Raw genomic sequence first — 21,702 nt, 5'->3', positions numbered from 1 at the left:
ATACAAGCCCTAGGAAGGCTTCTTCAGGATCCATGAGGGGGACCAGTCCTACTTCCACTGCACTACTTGTAGGCAGGTTGCCTATAAATGCGTGTTTTGTGATAGCAAGCGAGTTAACCTGCTCAGGCTGGGAAGGGGTTAACTGGGTACTCACTCCTTTCCCGGGCTTTTTGGGCCCTGTCTTCCCTCCCTGTGTTATGAAAGAGGGGGAAGGCTGGGCCTAGAGGCTTGCACTTTTCCTACTTCAGGCCGCAGTGGACATGGGATCTTAAGAAGAGGCTGCTGCGCTCAGTAGTCACTCGGGAAACCAAAATTATCGGAGGAAGTGTCAAATGTCTGGAGGATTCCAATATTGGACCTTTGCTTTTCCAAGGTATGCCTGGGCAGCTTCAACTTAGGGGTTGAAATTGTGATACATTGAGATGTATTGCAATGGACTTTGGCATGGAAAGTTTCAGTAAAGTTTCAAACATTCTGAGCCTGGTCTGAAGTCATTCAAGGGGTGCGTGGTAGAATCTGACGTATCAAAAGAACTGGGTCTGGAAAGCAATGGGTATGAAGCAAGGGCACTACAAAGTTAACTTGGGAAGACAAGCTGGAGGAGGAATGCAGTAGCTATGGGTAAACGGTAACTAATGCAAAGTATATACCAGCCGGTCATAAAGCGCGGTACCTACTGTAGATGACAGGTCCTCCGGTGGCAAAAGGTTCGGTGGTCTGACTCCCTACTTAGCAATCGGTTCCCCCAAAGTAACTTGGACCACACCTACGGTACGGAGACCTCATGTACCTGGCCCCATGGTAGAGAGGAGTTAAATGAGTGTATGCATTAGGTTCATGCTAGGGACCCTATTCTGTCTCTGGGATTAAGGTGGCAGAGGTATGCTGAACTGGTAGAGAGGGCGTAGGCTCTGTGGTGCACCCCCACATGCAAACACGAACAATCAAGGTGTGTAGTGACATGGGACAAGATACTTTGTGAATGTAAATATTGACAAGGAAAAGGGGGAGTAAGGGCCGGTTCACACAGGGGGCGACACGAGGCGACACGACTTGCCGTGCCGCGACCTGACAAGTCGCCCCCGTTCTGTACTACGGAACCATTCTAAGAGGAGCGACTCGAGTCGCTCCGACCTAGAAAAAAGGTTCCTGTACTACTTTTGGGCGACCTCGGGCGACTTGCATTGACTTCTATACAGAAGTCATTTGCAAGTCGCCGCTGAGGTCGCGGCAGGTCGCGGCACGGCAAGTCGTGTCGCCCCCTGTGTGAACCGGCCCTAAGGGAGAAAAATAAAAAAATAAAAATAAAAGAACCTTCACATAAAAGACCTCAAAAGAAAAAATGTGGGTTCAGTTGGACTTTTTAGGCATAAAGAAAGTTGTAAACACAACCAGTATATTCAAAAGGAATTATTTCTATTTATTTTTAAAACAAAAAATAAAAACAGAAAATAAAGAGTTCAATTTCCTTTTTACACACAAAAAAGAAATGTTTCCTCCTTATAACTACACATTTAAGACCTAATTGACATCCTATCGAAAACCAGGACGTGGCATTTTATTTATCAGTGTATCCACAGACACCACCCTGTGATAGATACACATTTGTTCTATTTTAAATATCAATGGGACAAGATACGTCACAGAGAACTATTTGCACGCGGTATACGGCTTGTCTCTAAGCCGAGGAACTGTTATAATGTTTGACTTCACATGAACGCAGCCCCAGATGGTCCGGGGCATTAATGAGCACACACACGGGAAAATGTACCCTCATGTGCAGGGAAAGTAGGCCCCACCTACACACTTGATTCCTTGCTCTGCCCCAGAAGCCTTCTCTAAAATCTGATTCAACCTGGAATGTATCAGCAAGACGTATTGGCCATTTATACAATTCCCCATACGTACTTCTCGATCATTATACACAACAGTGACGGCCCATACATAGAGGGGGCATGGGGCGCTGCCTCCCCTATCCATGCGTCCGACCCCCTGATCTACATATCAGTTGTGCTCAATCATGGATTCCAATGCTGGGGGGGGGGTTTAAGCACTTGATTAGAAAAAATAAAACAAATTCCCCCACCAACGGGGTTTTTAGGCAGCAATAAACAATGAGCGTAGCATAATATAAAAAAAGATTATTTTATTGTATGGTAAAAATATGAGCTTCACCTAGGTATTTAAAACAAAAAATAGCACTTAAGCACTTGATTAGATCCAGAGGCTCTAATAGGCTTCAAAAAAAGGGTGGCCTTGGAGCACAGAGCATTGCTTTCCAAGACCACCCAGTTGTGTGACCATAGCGAATTCATTTTCACTATTTTCACACTAAAGTTCCTCCCCACCAATCAGGAGGCAGGTCTGCGAGACCTGTTTCCCAATTGGTCAAAGCGTCAGGAAATCCTATTTAATACCCACTGCTTTGGCAGAAGAGGAGACCCATTCGGAGGAAGTTGGAGGAGCAGACACTGTTGCCGTTGCGGCTGTTGCCCGCACTCCAGAAGAGGTAAGTGCCGGATTATTTCAGTGCAGTGCCTCGCCATGGGGAGGGGGGTGTTCTTTGTTTGCCACAACAGCCCATCTTGAGTTAGGTCCACAGCCTACCTTTCCATAGGTTCATCTCCTCAGCCAGGTATAGGTATAGTGCTGCAGCCCACCCTGGCTCCTAGTAATTGGGGACCCCTTTTCTTATCTGTTTGTAACCAAGGAGAAGGATCACCAAAAAACTCCCACTGGAGGCTTCCTGTTGTCTTTCACATAAAGTCAGTCCTATCTTCAGAGGTGTCCACCATGGCCACCAGTCAGGTACAAAGCTGTCTTAGGAGGCTGAACTTTCCTGGTAATACAATATCAGTGGGTGAGGAAGTTACAGAATACAGGATTCAGGAAGCAAACATACCCATTTCACACATGAGACGCTCTGTGAAATCTGGCTGAAGTAGGTTGCATATAATTTACATTAGAAACCAAAATAATCAAAAATGAAGTCATCAAGCATATCAACACCAGCAATCTAGTTTTTGTCATCAACACAGCAATAGAAGGAGAACAGGGGATCCCCCAACTATGGAGAATGAAGGGGTACTGTCATTTTTTAGTAATAAACAGACCTTCACCCCTCCCAACCCCTTTCTCCCATTCCCCTCCTACCCCCCTCCTCTCACACAATCAAATATTTATATTTATTTATTTTTTTAAATACTCTTTCCAGGAACACATCCCGAGAAGTATTTATTGCCTGCACCCTCCTGGGATATCTTATCAACCGCAGCATGAATAATGGGAACTTTGATTATGCCTCAGATGGTGAAAATCAGGATCAGTAAATAAAGTCCATTAAAATGTACATAGCATTTTATCACAAAATTACATTTTAAAAATTACCTACAAGGGCCTACAAAGCAATACAATGTAATACAAATAAAGACTCAGTCGAGGGTATGGTGGGGTCAATAGTCGGTCTACGCGTTTCACAGGATACTTCACTTCATCAGGATCCTTTAAGCCTCAAAAATGCACTTTGTCTTTTGATGGTAAGCGCTGCACTGTACCCATATCATGCATCCCAGGAAGCCATGGGGTACTTCTTCATGAACACAGCAGCCCACCTTGAGTTAAGTCCACGGCCTACCTTTCCATAGGCTCATCTCCTCAGCCAGGTATAAGAATAGTGCTGCAGCCCCCCCCCCCAGCTCCTAGCAATTGGGGACCCCCTTTCTTATCTGTTTGTAACCAAGGAGAGGGATTGCCAAAACCTCCAACTGGAGGCTTCCTGTTGTCTTTCAAATAAAGTCAGTCCTATCTTCGGAGGTGTCCACCATGGCCACCAGTCAGGTACGAAGCTGTCTTAGGAGGTTGAACCTTCTTGGTAATACAATATCCGTGGGTGAGGAAGTTACAGAATATAGTACACATTTCACCTTCACCCTGTATTCTGTAACTTCCTCACCCACTGATATTGTATTACCAAGATGGTCCAATCTCCTCTGACAGCTTTGTACCTGACTGGTGGCCATGGTGGACACCTCCAAAGATAGGACTGACTTTATGTAAAAGACAACAGGAAGCCTCCAGTTGGAGGTTTTGGCAATCCCTCTCCTTGGTTACAAACAGATAAGAAAAGGGGTCCCCAATAACTAGGAGCTGGTTTGGAAGGGTGAAGTTACTCATTCATGGGGTACTTATTCATCTGGCACCCATTCATGACGTACTCAATCATCTGGCACCCATTAATGAGGTACTCAATCATCTGTCACCCATTTATGGGGTACTCATGGGGTAATTTATTGCACAAGCATTGTGTCACATCATCAGATGGGCCGGCTGTCTCTTCCTGGTTTTTAAGGTTGACTCCCATCATGGCGGTGGCTCCATGAACCCAGAAGAGACAGCTGCCCCACCCCCCAATGACACCAGAAGGTGATAGGATGGGACCGGGTGTATAACAATAGGGCAGCAAATCGTTACAGAACACTGCTGGACCGCTGGGCATGTTAGTATATATTTTTTAGCACAGCCCACATATAGTGGTTGGGTTGGGACATGTGGCTGTGGTGGTGGCGGTGGTGGGGGGTTGGTGTTAAATAAAATGGCGTTTCTCTCTTTAGTACATTGTTTCCTGCATTAGCCATTCAGTAAATGATTTCACTCACTGCATCATGGGATTGCTCTCTAAGGACTTCTATAAAATGCGCCAACATCAGACAAATTCCGGCATCTCTAGCTGAACCCATCAAGTTCTCAGTACAAACCTCAGCTGTGGGGACTCCCTCTGGCGGGCGGCAGTGCAGAACAATCATTCCTTCGATGGGGACTTCTTTTCCTTGTGGATCTTGCTCAAAATTCTTCCTCAAGTCTGCAGAGATAGAAAGAAGAAATGAACAGCCTGGTTCTGGATAAGATGGAAACAGGTTGGTCAAGAAATCAATGAAAGCGGACCTTCCCCCCAAAAACGAAAGGTGCCTCCATTCTGTTCCCTTCCGGCCTCTATCTACATGGGGAAGGGGTGGGGGCAGAGTACTTCTTTTTGATAGTATGCCATCCTACTTGGTCAATCCTTGCCTAGATGAGGGTGATGGCTCCTCAACTGCCCCCCCCCCCCCATCCGGAGCCTCCTGGGATAATATTAGACATCCTAAGAGGCTGCAGGGCCAGCCTCCTTACACCCCTCAATCTTGGACCTCATTGGGTAGCCGGATGTGAGTCAGAAGGAAGTCACAGCTGGTGCCCAAATGCAAGATGGCAGCCCCGGAGAGCCCTGAGAAGAATCAGCTGTAGGGAAGACAGTGCTGGAACCTTTGGGCTGGTAAGTGTCTGTTTCTTCAAAGTCAGCAGCTACAGGATTCATGAAATTAGAACTAAACTCTCTCCATTAACATTCAATCCTTATCCTGCCGGCACTAGCACATTTTAGTTTTGGATGGAGTGGAGAGGGATTAGGCCCCCTGGCAGGTTTTTATTGCTGTCTGTGCCTCCTCTATATTTGTTCTGTTTACCATTATCATTGAAAATCACACATTTTGGGTTATCCCTAGAAAAGTAATAGAGGGGAAATCCTCCAAGGGGGACACTAGTTCTGGTGACTTGGAAGTCCCTAGGGAATTCCCCGAGTTTGCAGGGATTTCCTCTCACTTCCTGTTGGCTATGGGTCAGGATGTGAAGAGACATCGCTGCAATGGGACACAGATGGTTAAAACAAAGTCTTAATGGGGTTATGACCCTCTCTTACTCCATCCAAAATGAAAAAAAAAAGTTTTGCCTATAGTTCCACTTTCATTTTGTCTGCTTACATTTCTTCAGTGTCTTCCTGGTTTCTGGCCTAGGCCAAAATGAGGTCATACATACCCAGGAGTCTTGGTGGGAGGAGGAGCTTTCTCAGCTAAGCTGCAGCACACCCTCCTGTCTGCATGCCTGAGCTAAGGACAGATGGAGTCCAGGAAGTAATTACTACATGAATCATATGCCCTTACTCAAGATGGCTGTGGCTAGAAATGCTGGAGGGGGGGGGGGGGGGGTCAAAGTGATTTCTCAACAAAATAAAGCATGGAGACATGGATAGATGAGGAAGTGGAAGGAAGAATGGATGGAAACATGGATGGATGAGGGAGTGGAAGGATGGAGACATGGATGGATGGGGAAGTGGAAGAATGGATGGAGACGTGGATTAGGGTTGCCACCTGTCCAGGATTCACCCGGACAGTTCGGATTTGGAATCATGTGTCCAGGTTTCAGACTACCTGAAACCCGGACACATTATTTAGACTGGTCTATGGCTTCCAAGCAGGGTTGCTGGCTGCAGTTGTCTAAACTTAGAGTGTCTGTTACACTCTTTCACACTGCCCAAAGCCAGCACTAAGAAATCCCCCCCCCCCCCCCCAAACACACAAACAGGAGAGGAGAGAGGGCTCGATCTGCACCTCTTCCCCCCACCCCTACCCCTCTCTGTCTGCCCACACTCTAATCCCTGGCACCGTGCCTCAGAAAAGGAAAGTTGGGGCTGGAAATTTGAAGTCCAGCAGCCTCAGATACATCTGGCTGAGAGGTGCTGACCGCCAAGGGGCGAGTGAGTTCACCATCCCTCCCTGTCTGTGACTGAAGTCTCTCTCCTGCCTCTGAGTGAGGTAAGGTAAATCAGGGTTCTCAGAGCACCCCTTACATCAGAGTTCCCCTTTACAACAGAAGCCTACAGTGTTCCCCCTTACATCAGTCTGCTCCATACATCAGAGTTCTCAGTGTTCCCCCTTAAATCAGGATTCCCAGAACATTTCTTATGTCAGAGTCCCCAGAGTTCCTCCTTAAATCAGAGTCTGCAGATTCCCCCCTTACAGTGAAAGGGAACTCTGCAAGTTCAGATGTAAAAGGGGGAATTCTGTGGACTCTGATGTAAAGGGGGACTCTTGTTATTAACTTCGTATGATTAAAAATGTTATTTAATAGCAAAATATATGTATAGTTTATAGTATAAAAAAACATTGCTGTGCACCGCTAAAGTGTTCGTGTTTGACTTGAAGAAAAGGTGGCAACCCTAACGTGGATGAATGAGGGAGTGGATGGATGGAGACATGGATGGATAGGAGAGTGGAAGGATGGATGGATTAATGGATGGAGACAGGGGTGGATGGATGAGTAGAAGGATGGATGGAGACATGGATGGATGAAGATATGGATGGATGGAGACATGGATGGATTGATGGATGGATGGAGACATGAATGGATGGGGGAATGGAAGGATGGAGATATGGATGGATGGAGATATGGATGGATGGATGAAGACATGGATGGATGGGGGAGTAGAAGGATGGATGGAGACATGGATGGATGGATGGAGACATGGATGGATGGATGGAGACATGGATGGATAGGGGAGTGGAAGGATGGATGGATTAATGGATGGAGACAGGGGTGGATGGATGAGTAGAAGGATGGATGGAGACATGGATGGATGAAGATATGAATGGATGGAGACATGGATGGATTGATGGATGGATGGAGACATGGATGGAGACATGGATGGAGACATGGATGGATGGGGGAATGGAAGGATGGAGATATAGATGGATGGAGACATGGATGGATGGATGGAGACATGGATGGATGGATGGAGACATGGATGGATGGGTGGATGGAGACATGGATGGATGGATGATGGATGGAGACATGGATGGATGGATGGATGATGGATGGAGACATGGATGGATGGATGGAGACATGGATGGATGGATGGATGGAGACATGGATGGATGGATGATGGATGGAGACATGGATGGATGGATGGATGATGGATGGAGACATGGATGGATGGATGGAGACATGGATGGATGGATGGATGGAGACATGGATGGATGGATGATGGATGGAGACATGGATGGATGGATGGATGATGGATGGAGACATGGATGGATGGAGACATGGATGGAGACATGGATGGATGGATGGATGGAGACATGGATGGATGGATGATGGATGGAGACATGGATGGATGGATGGATGATGGATGGAGACATGGATGGATGGAGACATGGATGGATGGATGGATGGAGACATGGATGGATGGATGGAGACATGGATAGAAGGATGGGAGTTTGCTTTAAATTTAAAAAAAAATGTAAATAGTATTTTTAGCTTGTGGTGCTCAGATACAGTTTAGTTCCCCTTTAATTGATAATATGGCCAATGTATTACAGTAGCACCCACTCTTGAGTGATTGGTTTGCTGTTTGGGTGTTTGGACCTCGTCACCAACTTAAAAATAGGTAAAATCACAGAAAACACAAAGAGGGGAGGGGGGTTTACTAAAACTGGAGCGTGCAAATTCTTGTAAAGATGTGCATAGTAACCATTCAGCTTCCAGGTTTTATTGTCAAAGATTAAAGTAGTTGTAAAGTCCGATGTATTCTATACATGAAGGTAAAAAACCTTCAGTGTGCAGCCCCCCCCCCCCCCCCCTGTCCCACCAATACTTACCTGAGCCCCATCCTGATCCAGCAATGTGCACAGGAGCAGCAACTCACCGTGAGGTCTTTCCCTCCTCATTGGCCCTCGCTGCATTCAATCACAGCCAGTGAGCCAATGAGGAGAGAGTAGAGTGGGTCTGAGTCGCGGCTCTGTGTGTGAATGAACAGACAGAGAAGATCCTCAGGAGCGAGCCTGCTCAGGTGCCCCAATAGCAAGCTGCTTACTGTGGGGCCACTTGTTAGGAGGGAGGGGCAAGGAGCGCCGACACGGGACCCGAGAAGAGGAGGATCAGAGCTGCTCCATATTTTGCACTCTCCAGTTTTAGTAAATCTACCCCAAAGTATTTTCATTGGTTACTTACAGTGTGTTTTCATAGGTAGGCTGCTCATACAATATCTGACAAAAGTAAGTACACCCCTCACATGTGTGTAAATCTTTTCTTCTATCTTTTTATGTGACAACACTGAAGAAATGACACTTGTCTACAATGTAAAGTAGTGAGTGTACAGCTTGTATAACAGTGTAAATTTCCTGTCCCCTCAAAATAACTCAACACACAGCCATTAATGTCTAAACCGCTGGCAACAAAAGTCAGTACACCCCTAAGTGAAAATCTCCAAATTGGGCCCAAAGTGTCAATATTTTGTGTGGCCGCCATTATTTTCCAGCACTGCCCTCACCCTCTTGGGCATGGAGTTCACCAGAGCTTCACAGGTTGCCACTGGAGTCCTCTTCCCCTCCCCCATGATGACATCACGGGGCTGGTGGATGTTGGAGACCTTCCCCTCCTCCACCTTCTGTTTGAGGACATCCCACAGATGATCAATAGGGTTTAGGTCTGGAGACATGCTTGGCCAGTCCATCACCTTTACCCTCAGCTTCTTTAGCAAGGCAGTGGTGGTGTTGGAGGTGTGTTTGGGGTGGTTATCATGTTGGAATACTGCCCTGCGGTCCAGTCTCTGAAGGGAGGGGGTCATGCTCTGCTTCAGTATGTCACAGTACATGTTGGCATTCATGGTCCCCTCAATGATCTGTAGCCCCCCAGTGCCGGCAGCACTCATGCGGCCCCAGACCATGACACCCCCACCACCATGCCTGACTGTAGACAAGACACACTTGTCTTTGTCCTCCTCACCCGGTTGCCCCCACACACGCTTGTCACCATCTGACACCAAATACCTTTATCTTGTTCTCATCAGACCACAGGACATGGTTCCAGTAATCCATCTCCTTAGTCTGCTTGTCTTCAGCAAACTGTTTGTGGTCTTTCTTGTGCATCATCTTTAGAAGAGGCTTCCTTCTGGGATGACAGCCATGCAGACCAATTTGATGCAGTGTGCGGCGTATGGTCTGAGCACTGACAGGCTGACCCCCCCACCCCTACAACCTCTGCAGCAATGCTGGCAGCACTCATACGTCTATTTCCCAAAGACAACCTCTGGATATGACGCTGAGCACGTGACCTCAACTTCTCTGGTGGACTATGGCGAGGCCTGTTCTGAGTGGAACCTGTCCTGTTATACCGCTGTATGGTCTTGGCCACCGTGCTGCAGCTCAGTTTCAGGGTCTTGGCAATCTTCTTATAGCCTAGTCCATCTTTATGTAGAGCAAAAATTCTTTTTTTTTTCAGATCCTCGGAGAGTTCTTTGCCATGAGGTGCCATGTTGTACTTCCAGTGACCAGTGTGAGAGAGTGAGAGCGATAACACCAAACTTAACACACCTGTTTCCCATTCACACCTGAGACCTTATAACACTAACAGGTCACATGACACCGGGGGAGGGAAAATGGCTAATTGGGTCCAATCTGGAGATTTCACTTAGGGTGTACTGACTTTTGTTGCCAGCGGTTTAGACATTAATGGCTGTGTGTTGAGTTATTTTGAGGGGACAGGAAATTTACACTGTTATACAAGCTGTACACTCACTACTTTACATTGTAGACAAGTGTCATTTGTCACATGAAAAGATAAAAGAAATGTCACTGAGGGGTGTACTTACTTTTGTGAGATACTGTATTTCTGAGGGATATATAAAAAAGTGTCTAATTTCATCCGCCCAGTATGGTCAGGCATTAGGGGGTGATTGCACCTGCCGGCATTTGCCCCCAAAGTTCAGACTCAGTTCTAAGCGGAGTGACCCTTTAGAACCACGCAGGGCAGTAAGTATTTGGGGTCTCCTAAAATAGGATTTTCCAGTAAATTATTTTCAGGGTCCATCAAGTCAGAAAACAATCGGTGTCTTTTCTACGGGGATAAGAATCCAGGAAGGTTGCGGAGCTGCTGGTGGTCTCGGCCTCATCTCTGATAGAAAGGCGATGGAGCAGCAAGCAGCCGCCGCGCCGCAAGGCACCCAAGTGAGCCAGAAATGAATGTCTGGTCCGCATGGGACTCGGGATAATCCCCGTCTTAAAGAGAAATGTTACGGGTGGCATCTGGAGACGTGGCATTCTCTGATGGGAAATCGGAGTCCTGGGAGGACGGTAATAGGAGGTTTGAAGATTTTTTTCAGGTGCTCTGTTATTTCATCTTCCCGGCAGAGACATTGCGAAGATTGACTGGAGTCTGCAGAGCCCACCGGAGGAACCGCGAATTAATACCGAGGGGACGCTCTGCAATACATTCACCATACAGATTAGAGAATCAATGGGGGAGCAGCATGTGGTGGTGGTGGAGGGGGGGGGGGGGGGTCAAGATTAAATACTAGTGAGGGGGGGGGAGGGACACTGAGCCCTGTCAATATTATTTCGGTATTTATATAGTTCTGACGGTTTACGCAGCAATTTACATACACAGATCAGCCAGAACATTCTGACCACTGACAGCTAAAGCGAACAACATTGGTTATCTGGTTAGGCTGAAATCTGAAAGTGGGTGGGGTATGTTAGACAGCAGGTGAACATGTTGTCCCTGAAGTTGATGTGATGAAAGCAGAAATAATAGACAAGTGTAAGGATTCGAGGGGCTTTGACAAGGACCAAATTATAATGTGCAGACGGCTGGGTCAGTGCAGCTCTTATGCGATGTTCCCACTCTTCAGTGGTCAGGACCGACCAGAAGTGGTCTAAGGAAGGAGAACCAGCCAAGCAGTAACAGGGTCATGGGCAGCCAAGACTTATTGATGGAGGTGGGGGGGAAGACTCATTGATGGAGGTGGGGGGGAGGGGTCAATGAAGGAGTGGGGGAGGGAAGGCTCATTGATGGGAGTGGGAGGAAGGTTTATTGATGGAGGTGGGGAGGGAAGGCTCATTGATGAAGGTGGGGAGGGAAGGCTCAGTGATGGAGGTGGGAAGGGAAGGCTCATTGATGGAGGTGGGGAGGGAAGGTTCATTGATGGAGTTGGGGAGGGAAGGCTCATCGATGGAGGTGAGGAGGGAAGGCTAATTTATGGAGGTGGGGAGGGAAGGCTCATTGATGGAGGTGGGGAGGGAAGGCTCATTGATGGAGGTGGGGAGGGAAGGCTCATTGATGGAGGTGGAGAGGGAAGGTTCATTGATGGAGGTGAGGAGGGAAGGCTAATTTATGGAGGTGGGGAGGGAAGGCTCATTGATGGAGGTGGGGAGGGAAGGCTCATTGATGGAGGTGGGGAGGGAAGGTTCATTGATGGAGTTGGGGAGGAAGGCTCATCGATGGAGGGTGGGGAGGGAAGACTCATTGATGGCAGTGGGGAGGGAAGGTTCATTGATGGAGGTGGGGAGGGAAGGCTAATTTATGGAGGTGGGGAGGGAAGGCTCATTGATGGAGGTGGGGATGGAAGGCTCATTGATGGAGGTGGGGGAGGGAAGGCTCATTGATGGGGGTGGGGAGGGAAGGCTCATCGATGGAGGTGGGGAGGGAAGACTCATTGATGGAGGTGGGGAGGGAAGGCTCATCGATGGAGGTGGGGAGGGAAGACTCATTGATGGCAGTGGGGAGGGAAGGCTCATTGATGGAGGTGGGGAGGGAAGGTTCATTGATGGAGGTGGGGAGGGAAGGCTAATTTATGGAGGTGGGGAGGGAAGGCTCATTGATGGAGGTGGGGTTGGAAGGCTCATTGATGGAGGTGGGGATGGAAGGCTCATTGATGGAGGTGGGGAGGGAAGGCTCATCGATGGAGGTGGGGAGGGAAGGCTCATCGATGGAGGTGGGGAGGGAAGACTCATTGATGGAGGTGGGGAGGGAAGGCTCATCGATGGAGGTGGGGAGGGAAGACTCATTGATGGCAGTGGGGAGGGAAGGCTCATTGATGGAGGTGGGGAGGGAAGGTTCATTGATGGAGGTGGGGAGGGAAGGCTCATTGATGTAGGTGGGGGAGGGAAGGCTCATTGATGGCAGTGGGGAGGGAAGGCTCATTGATGGAGGTGGGGAGGGAAGGCTCATTGATGGAGGTGGGGAGGGAAGGCTCATTGATGGAGGTGGGGAGGGAAGGCTAATTTATGGAGGTGGGGAGGGAAGGCTCATTGATGGAGGTGGGGATGGAAGGCTCATTGATGGAGGTGGGGAGGGAAGGCTCATTGATGGAGGTGGGGATGGAAGGCTCATTGATGGAGGTGGGGAGGGAAGGCTCATTGATGGAGGTGGGGAGGGAAGGCTCATTGATGTAGGTGGGGGAGGGAAGGCTCATTGATGGCAGTGGGGAGGGAAGGCTCATTGATGGAGGTGGGGAGGGAAGGCTCATTGATGGAGGTGGGGAGGGAAGGCTCATTGATGGAGGTGAGGAGGGAAGGCTCATCGATGGAGGTGGGGAGGGAAGGCTCATTGATGGCAGTGGGGAGGGAAGGAAACATTGATGGAGGTTGGGAAAGGCTCACTGAAGGCAAATTGTTGGAGGTGGGGAAGGCTCACTGATGGCAGTGGGGAGGGAAAGCTGGCCCTTATAGTCCGATCCAATAGTTTCTGGAGCTCAAATTGCTGAAAAAGTGACATTCTATGTCCTTGCGGAAACCCACACAAACACAGGAAGAACATGCAAACCCCAGTGGGGCAAGGCAAAAGTGGCCATTCAAACCAATGGCCCTAGAAGTGGTCCACATGTGATTGCAGCATGATTGTGTGGCATTTAAAGGGTTAAATCCGGTGGTAAGGATGGAGACCAAACATGAAATGTCCGGATGAGCCCTGAGTGATGATGAACCTTCTGGGGCGTAATCTCTCACCTTCCTTGCCTGTTTAATGACAGCTTCAACCACCCACCACAATGTGTCAGGTTTAGGGATACTCCAATACATAACTGATGGTCACATTTGGTTGGGTTGGACTCACTTTGGTCAACTCTCCAAGTTCTGAAGGTGAGCGATATTTTTACATGAAGTGATGACTTTTCTCCCCATGTCTGATGGTTGATGACAGTTATTTCTGAGTCGGGGGGTTCCCATAGAGATAACTCGGACGCTATAGATGTTGTCTTGCACCACACTGTCCCAATGTATGTATACAATCTTCAATAAAAACTTATTGAAAAGAACAACAGGCAGGTTCCAAACTTTGTTCAGCCACAGAAAAGCTTTGAATGGAGCGCTGACGCCACCTAAACAAAGTATAATATTAGAATCATATCATTTCATTGTGAATTCGCCTTCCTGGAATGACTTCCCATGCGGTATAAGAATATAACCAGAGAGCGCCATAGTACATAAGGCATTGTGCGCGCGTTGCCTTTGATTTTGCTCTTGTAAAGAAGTTTCTATTTAAATCAAAAGGCCGCCTGCCATTTATAAAGGTACCGGCGTGACAACCTTGTTTAGAGATCCGTCGCGCTGGGCTCCATGTATACAGAGTGGGGGAAGTTCCAATCCGGCTGGAAACAGGTTCATGCTTTTATTTGTCTTACTTTATTAAAAAAAAAAAAAAAAAGAAAAAAAAGAAAAAAAAAGAAAAGCCGGCTGGAGACCCGTGGCTCTGGACTTTCCTCTGCGCTCGTTATTGTAAATACATTTCGCAATGCAAGTTTCCTTTGACGTTACTTACAGGCAATACGCACGGAGGCCCGTCTGCTCTTGGAGGTGCCCAGATTGCTCCAAGCCACACACTGGCACCAATAGTCCTCGGAGCCGTGGTAATCTTCCACCTGCTGTCTGGTGACGTTGATGAAAACCTCGAGAGCCTTTAAACCTGGAGAAGAAGAAAAGAAACATTGTATTGAGTTTTTTTTTTTTTTTACCATCGGTTCTTATTAAAATCTTTTTTAGCATCATTGTATCCGAGTTAAAGGTACCGGCTAATGGCTACATTGACATGTATGAAGGGGCTTTGTGGTTGGCTGGTTTTCGCACCAAAGCATAAGTCCCCACCCCCACTCCAGCCCTGCTAGAACAATGTCCCTCCTGCTGAGGCCGACCCCCTCCACCATCTTATGCTCTCTCCATGCCACTGACCTCCAACAAGACATTCCTGGCCGTAGACTTTTATAGGCCAAAGAAGGAATGTCTGCACAATAAATAGATTCACTGCAGTTTCCTGGTGTTGTTCATGAAATGGCATTACAGTCGCATCACCGGGACGTACATTCTGGAGTCACTGACACACACAGTCAATCACATATAGTGGACAGTCCACAGTAGCCACAGGTGAAAGCATGTGCAGCACTTTAACAGCCACCTCCCTTGCAGTCTTTTACCCAGGGTCATTAGTACTCACGGGACTGGGCTCTCTGTCGTCACCTCTCCCGGGACTCTCAAGGGAGGCACACTTACACGGAGAACCTTTGGCCTGGTGTAAGAGAAGTCCGGCTAACAGATGAGCTTCTGTGCACAAGCATGGGCACACCAGTTGGTACACCTCTCCCGGGACTCTTCAGAGAGGCACACTTACACAGGGAACTCTTGGCCTTATGTAAGAGAAGTCCGGCTAACAGATGCGCATCTGCACACAAGCATGGGCACACCAGTGTGTGTACAAAGAGGGACTTGTATTGGCGCATGCGCAGGCACGCGCGGTCATGCGCCAATGCGTATGCGCACGTGCACGTAATGGACGCCAAATAAGCCTCTTTAAACTGAACACTGACACAAGAACATTTCTGAGTGGTCTTTCAGCTAGTACCTGCTTACCTGATCTGTTCCAGCTTTCTGTGTCTTGACCCAGCTACACCTGAACCTTCTCCTTGACCTCCGCCTGCCTACCTGATCCCGGCTTGTGTTTGACTCCGTACCTTTCTGCCCATCTGTGTACCGAACCTGGCCAGTGTCCCGTCTCTGCCTCTTGTCTCAGTTCCTGCTCTGTCCGGCTGTTGATGACCTCCTGGCTTATGTCCCCGCTACGCCTCCATCTGCTGACCCAGCAATACAGAGCTCTGTTTCTCAGTGCCTGCCCAGCGCTCTTCACCCACCTGGTTCCTGCCAAATCCCAGCCAGCGCTATCAACTACATCGGCCCTCGTGCCACTCTGTGTCCTTCACTCCCTGTCATCACTACCAGGGGTGTCGGGCAGGAGGTGCAAGAGAAGCCCCCTCTCCAGCTCGATCTCCACTGGTTACGTGACACCTGGCCTAAAAAGCCTTATGCAATCAACCCTAGGCCCCACCCCGATAAGGAACAAAATGACGACAGCTGGCTTCTACTGTGCACAGGTATTCTCCACTCTGCCCCCTGCCCTGTTCAGTGCCTACGTGTGCTGGTTACATCCCCACAGATGAGGGGTGTTTGGCTCCCATGCCCCAAGAGAGTGTATGGGAGGGCTCTGCCTAAAAGGGGCCTAACACCTTGTGTCACTACCTCCTGTACCAGACACTATTCTGGCACAGAGACACCTAGTGGCAAAGTGACTAATGGCACCTGCCTACACTTACATCTATGTTTCAGGCATCTCTTCTCTGCCATAGGCTTGCCAAAGAAAGAGGCAGAGGTAGTTAGAAGGTACAATCTGGAATTTGATTACATTCTACAAACTTATTTAAGTAATTTCCCCAATCGATGGAAGGATTCAAGTTCCCCTCTAACTTTCTATTTGACTATTATTACATTTGTCATGCAGTCCACATGCAATCTGGAACTAATAATAACCCCAAACATTGCTACTGTTGGGGCTGGGCTCAGCCCTTCCTTGTCACTGCCCGCTCAGCTGTCAGCTAATTGCCAGCTCCTATCTCTTCACAGCGACTCACCTGTTGATGATCCTGCTCATCAGTCCTGCCTTCTTAAGCCGTCCAGTCCAGAGGATTGCTGCCTTCACCTTGGTCAACATTACAGAGACTATCGCTTGTGATCCTGTTCAAGAATTGCTTTGCTGACATCCCTTCTGGCCCCAGATCCTGCTTGCTGTTCCACTACATTGATCCCTGACTTCTGGCTTGGCTGACTATCCATTCCGGTTACTGAACTTTGGCTATGTTTTGACTACGTTTGTTCTTTTTACTTTTATTATTAAACAAGTGTGATTTAACTGTACTTCTGTCTCGGTCTGATTTCATGGTTTCTGACAGCCACTTTCAGGCACCAAAAGGCCCAACTTAAGTGGTCCCTGCCCACTCTTCAACTCACTGACCAAGACTGGTTGGAATTTGGAGAAACTTATACGAGTTCAGCGATTTCCTTTCAGGACAAAGTGATACAACTGAAATTGTTTCATCATAGTTATTTACCTCCGTATCATTATATACCCTACTGCTGTTCGCTTCCAGGGATATGAAGACAATACTGACTTCCACCATTGTTTCTGGAGCTATCACAATGTTCAACATGGCCGACGACAGCCAAGGGTCAACAGCCTGACCTCCTCAGCTCTGTGACTTCCCAATATTTCACACCCCAATAATTGCTTATTAGGTAGCCTAGATTTTTCATCCAGGGCTTTTTTTTCAGTGGGAATGGGGGGAAATGCTGTTCCTCCAACACCGAATGTATGTAATGACAAGGGGTGCTGGAGTGTCCTAGAGGGTCTATTGATGCTGGCTTATATATTGTCATGGGGGGGGACATATTGTTGCGGTGAGGTCAATTGCTGGTGGGGAGGTATATTGTTACAAGGGGGGGGTCTATTGATTGATGCTGGCTCCTACGGACTTTATTGTCACTGTGGGGGATCTATTGTTCCATTGTTGCTGGTGGAGGATCCATTGTTGCTGGGGGGGTTCTTATGCTGCCGGTGGATCTACTGTTGAGGGAGTGGTCTATTGTTTCTGGCTGCTGGAGGGTCTATTCATGCTTGCTGCTGGGAGATCTATTGTTTGTGGCGGGGGTCTTTTGCTGAGTTGGATCTATTTTTGCTGGGGGGGCATATTTTGTTTTGGGGGGGAGTCTGTTGTTGCTAGTGGGATCTGTTGTTTCTGTGGGGGGGGTATATTTTTTGTTTGCTGCTATCTCCCCTTGTACAGGGTGACTTGTCTTGTCCCCCATCCCCTTCTGTAGTTTTCTGCAGGCAGCCAGCAGTGGGTGGAGCCTGCTGAGCCCCTCCCACAGTTCTGCTCTCTGCATAGGCTATGTGCAGCACAATGTCACGCAAACATGCCAAACTGCAACCCCCCCCCCCCACCCCTTCCAAGATGTATGAGCAGTATGTGTCAGCAAAAATCCCCCCAAAAAACTGAGCACTAATCTGCATGATTACCCCCAAACATAAATTTCCCCCTCCCCAGTACAAATCCCCCCCGAAATCCCCCCTCTAAAATCTTTGCCCACCCAATCCCCCAATACAAAAGCCCCACCTCTATAATATCAACTCCCAACACAAATCCCCTCCCCCCAATCTCCTTGCAGCGCCCCCATTCACCTCACATATCAGTGCTCAAGGGGGCAGCCGGCCCTCCTGCCCCCCCCCCCCCCCTGTTCCCGGCCCTGGTGTCCCGGCTACATTTGCAAGGTAATATCTGTGTTGTCAAAGGCATTTGGTACACTGAAGGTGGATTTAGATCCTTTGTGTTTGCCGCAGTATATGTTTAAATAAAAGTTTTTGTAGCCGGAGTTAAGCTCTGTGATGGTGAAACCATAGATGATATATGTGCCCAGAAGGAGGCGGGTCAGGCACATGCACACGGCTACACGGCAAAGGAAGGTAAAATGAAAACATAAATAGGAAATCCAGATGGCGGTGAGGTGCGCGGAGGAATAATTGAGGATTACTATAGATACATTGTAATTGCAGAGTGAAATAAAACACGGAGGAGATTTAATTACATCTGTGTGAGAACAGATTCCGGCAACATATGATTGTCTGTTTGTGGTGCACACCGCGTCTTTTATGGCTGCAGAATCTGTTTCCATGTCTGGAACAGTGAATCACCACTGAGGTTCCGGACTATGGAGACAGAAATTTGGGGGGGGGGGGGGGCATTTATTATAGGAGGGGAAATTCTGCAACCAAAAAAGAAAAAAATGGTGTGGTCAGTGGAGGCATATGGCCTAATTCTGGGGACCTTCAGCACGCAGAGGGCAGAGGCAGGGAGAGAAGATGAAGTCTGTAATTATTATGGAGACATCAGATAACATTGTACGAGGCTCAGTCTAGTTGGCTGGCAAGGGGGATATGAAGACATTGTAGGGGGCTCAGTCTAGTTGGCTGGCAGGAAGCATATGAAGACATTGTAGGGGGCTAATTCTAGTTGGTTGGCAGGGGGCATATGAAGACATTGTAGGGGGCTCAGTCTAGTTGGCTGACAGGAGGCATATGAAGACATTGTACGAGGCTCAGTCTAGTTGGCTGACAGGAGGCATATGAAGACATTGTACGGGGCTCAGTCTAGTTGGCTGGCAGGGGCATATGAAGACATTGTACGGGGCTCAGTCTAGTTGGCTGCCAGGAGGCATATGAAGACATTGTATGGGGCTCAGTCTAGTTGGCTGGCAGGGGGCATATGAAGACATTGTACGACCCTCAGTCTAGTTGGCTGGCAGGGGGCATATGAAGACATTGTACGGGGCTCAGTCTAGTTGGATGGCAGGGGGCATATGAAGACATTGTAGGGGGCTCAGTCTAGTTGGCTGGCAGGGGCATATGAAGGCATTGTATGGGGCTCAGTCTAGTTGGCTGGCAGGAGGCATATGAAGACATTGTAGGGGGCTAAGTCTAGTTGGCTGGCAGGAGGCATATGAAGACATTGTAGGGGGCTCAGTCTAGTTGGCTGGCAGGGGCATATGAAGACATTGTACAAGGCTCAGTCTAGTTGGCTGGCAGGGGGCATATGAAGACATTGTAGGGGGCTCAGTCTAGTTGGCTGGCAGGGGCATATGAAGACATTGTACAAGGCTCAGTCTAGTTGGCTGGCAGGGGGCATATGAAGACATTGTATGGGGCTCAGTCTAGTTGGCTGGCAGGAGGCATATGAAGACATTGTAGGGGGCTAAGTCTAGTTGGCTGGCAGGAAGCATATGAAGACATTGTAGGGGGCTCAGTCTAGTTGGCTGGCAGGGGGCATATGAAGACATTGTACAAGGCTCAGTCTAGTTGGCTGGCAGGAGGCATATGAAGACATTGTAGGCGGCTCAGTCTAGTTGGCTAGCAGGGGGCATATGAAGACATTGTATGGGGCTCAGTCTAGTTGGCTGGCAGGGGGCATATGAAGACATTGTATGGGGCTCAGTCTAGTTGGCTGGCAGGGACATATGAAGACATTGTACGGGGCTCAGTCTAGTTGGCTGGCAGGGGGCATATGAAGACATTGTAGGGGGCTCAGTCTAGTTGGCTGGCAGGAGGCATATGAAGACATTGTACGAGGCTCAGTCTAGTTAGCTGACAGGAGGCATATGAAGACATTGTACGGGGCTCAGTCTAGTTGGCTGGCAGGGGCATATGAAGACATTGTACGGGGCTCAGTCTAGTTGGCTGGCAGGGGGCATATGAAGACATTGTATGGGGCTCAGTCTAGTTGGCTGGCAGGAGGCATATGAAGACATTGTACGAGGCTCAGTCTAGTTGGCTGACAGGAGGCATATGAAGACATTGTACGGGGCTCAGTCTAGTTGGCTGGCAGGGGCATATGAAGACATTGTATGGGGCTCAGTCTAGTTGGCTGGCAGGGGGCATATGAAGACATTGTATGGGGCTCAGTCTAGTTGACTGGCAGGGACATATGAAGACATTGTACGGGGCTCAGTCTAGTTGGCTGGCAGGGGGCATATGAAGACATTGTACGACCCTCAGTCTAGTTGGCTGGCAGGGGGCATATGAAGACATTGTACGGGGCTCAGTCTAGTTGGATGGCAGGGGGCATATGAAGACATTGTAGGGGGCTCAGTCTAGTTGGCTGGCAGGGGCATATGAAGACATTGTATGGGGCTCAGTCTAGTTGGCTGGCAGGAGGCATATGAAGACATTGTAGGGGGCTCAGTCTAGTTGGCTGGCAGGGGGCATATGAAGACATTGTACGAGGCTCAATCTAGTTGGCTTGCAGGGGGCACATGAAGACATTGTACAAGGCTCAGTCTAGTTGGCTGGCAGGAGGCATATGAAGACATTGTACAAGGCTCAGTCTAGTTGGTTGGCAGGGGGCATATGAAGACATTGTACAAGGCTCAGTCTAGTTGGCTGGCAGGGGGCATATGAAGACACTGTCTGGGGCTCAGTCTAGCTGGCTGGCAGGAGGCATATGAAGACATTGTACAAGGCTCAGTCTAGTTGGTTGACAGGGGGCATATGAAGACATTGTACAAGGCTCAGTCTAGTTGGCTGGCAGGGGGCATATGAAGACGTTGTAGGGGGCTCAGTCTAGTTGGTTGGCAGGGGCATATGAAGACATTGTATGGGGCTCAGTCTAGTTGGCTGGCAGAAGGCATATGAAGACATTGTACAAGGCTCAGTATAGTTGGCTGGCAGGGGGCATATGAAGACATTGTATGAGGTCAGTATAGTTGGCTGGCAGGGGGCATTTGAAAACTTTGTACGGGGCTCAGTCTACATAAATGGAAGATGAATAGTAGGTAGGTGCAGTCTAAAGTATGCAGATTAGAGAATAGTGCTCAGTTTTTTTGGGGGGGAGGTGAGATTTTTGCTGACACACAACACTCATACATCTTGGGGGGGGGGGGGGGGAGCACAGCTTGACATGTTCACCTTGGACTCTAGATGTCCTTGTCCCGGCACTGCACAAGTGCTACAAGTAGAGGGGGGACCAAATACCCTCCCAGGATCCAGCACCAGGGAGACACCCGCTGGAGGACAGTGGAACTACAAACCTTCACCTAGGGAATCACAGTGCCACCAGCAGGTGATCCAGGTCCTGACAGCACTTTTGCATGTGTTTGTGCGTGTGCTCACGTGTTCTCTTTTGCATGTGTGTGCACGTGTCCTGGGATTTATGAGTTTGAGTATTTTACATTTCCACTTTTTCTGTACGGATGA

The 21,702-nt window shown here is 48.6% G+C and overlaps 1 protein-coding gene across 1 annotated transcript in view; it reads right to left on the bottom strand.

Moving 5' to 3' along the window:
* The window catches only part of UNC5D (unc-5 netrin receptor D), a 1,128,748-nt gene that overhangs the window by 679,525 nt on the left and 427,521 nt on the right, over window positions 1-21,702 (bottom strand). Inside the window, 2 exon segments of the mRNA XM_077484820.1 lie at window positions 4,755-4,858; window positions 14,401-14,544. Of these exon segments, the coding sequence (XP_077340946.1) occupies window positions 4,755-4,858; window positions 14,401-14,544 (248 nt within the window).

The sequence above is a fragment of the Lithobates pipiens genome, unplaced genomic scaffold, assembly GCF_037356315.1.
Source record: "Lithobates pipiens isolate NorthernLeopardFrog02 unplaced genomic scaffold, aLitPip1_a1.2 Scaffold_162, whole genome shotgun sequence".
NCBI lineage: Eukaryota > Metazoa > Chordata > Amphibia > Anura > Ranidae > Lithobates > Lithobates pipiens.
Note: the sequence above shows the minus strand (reverse complement) of the source record. Positions and strands in the feature narration are given on the sequence as shown.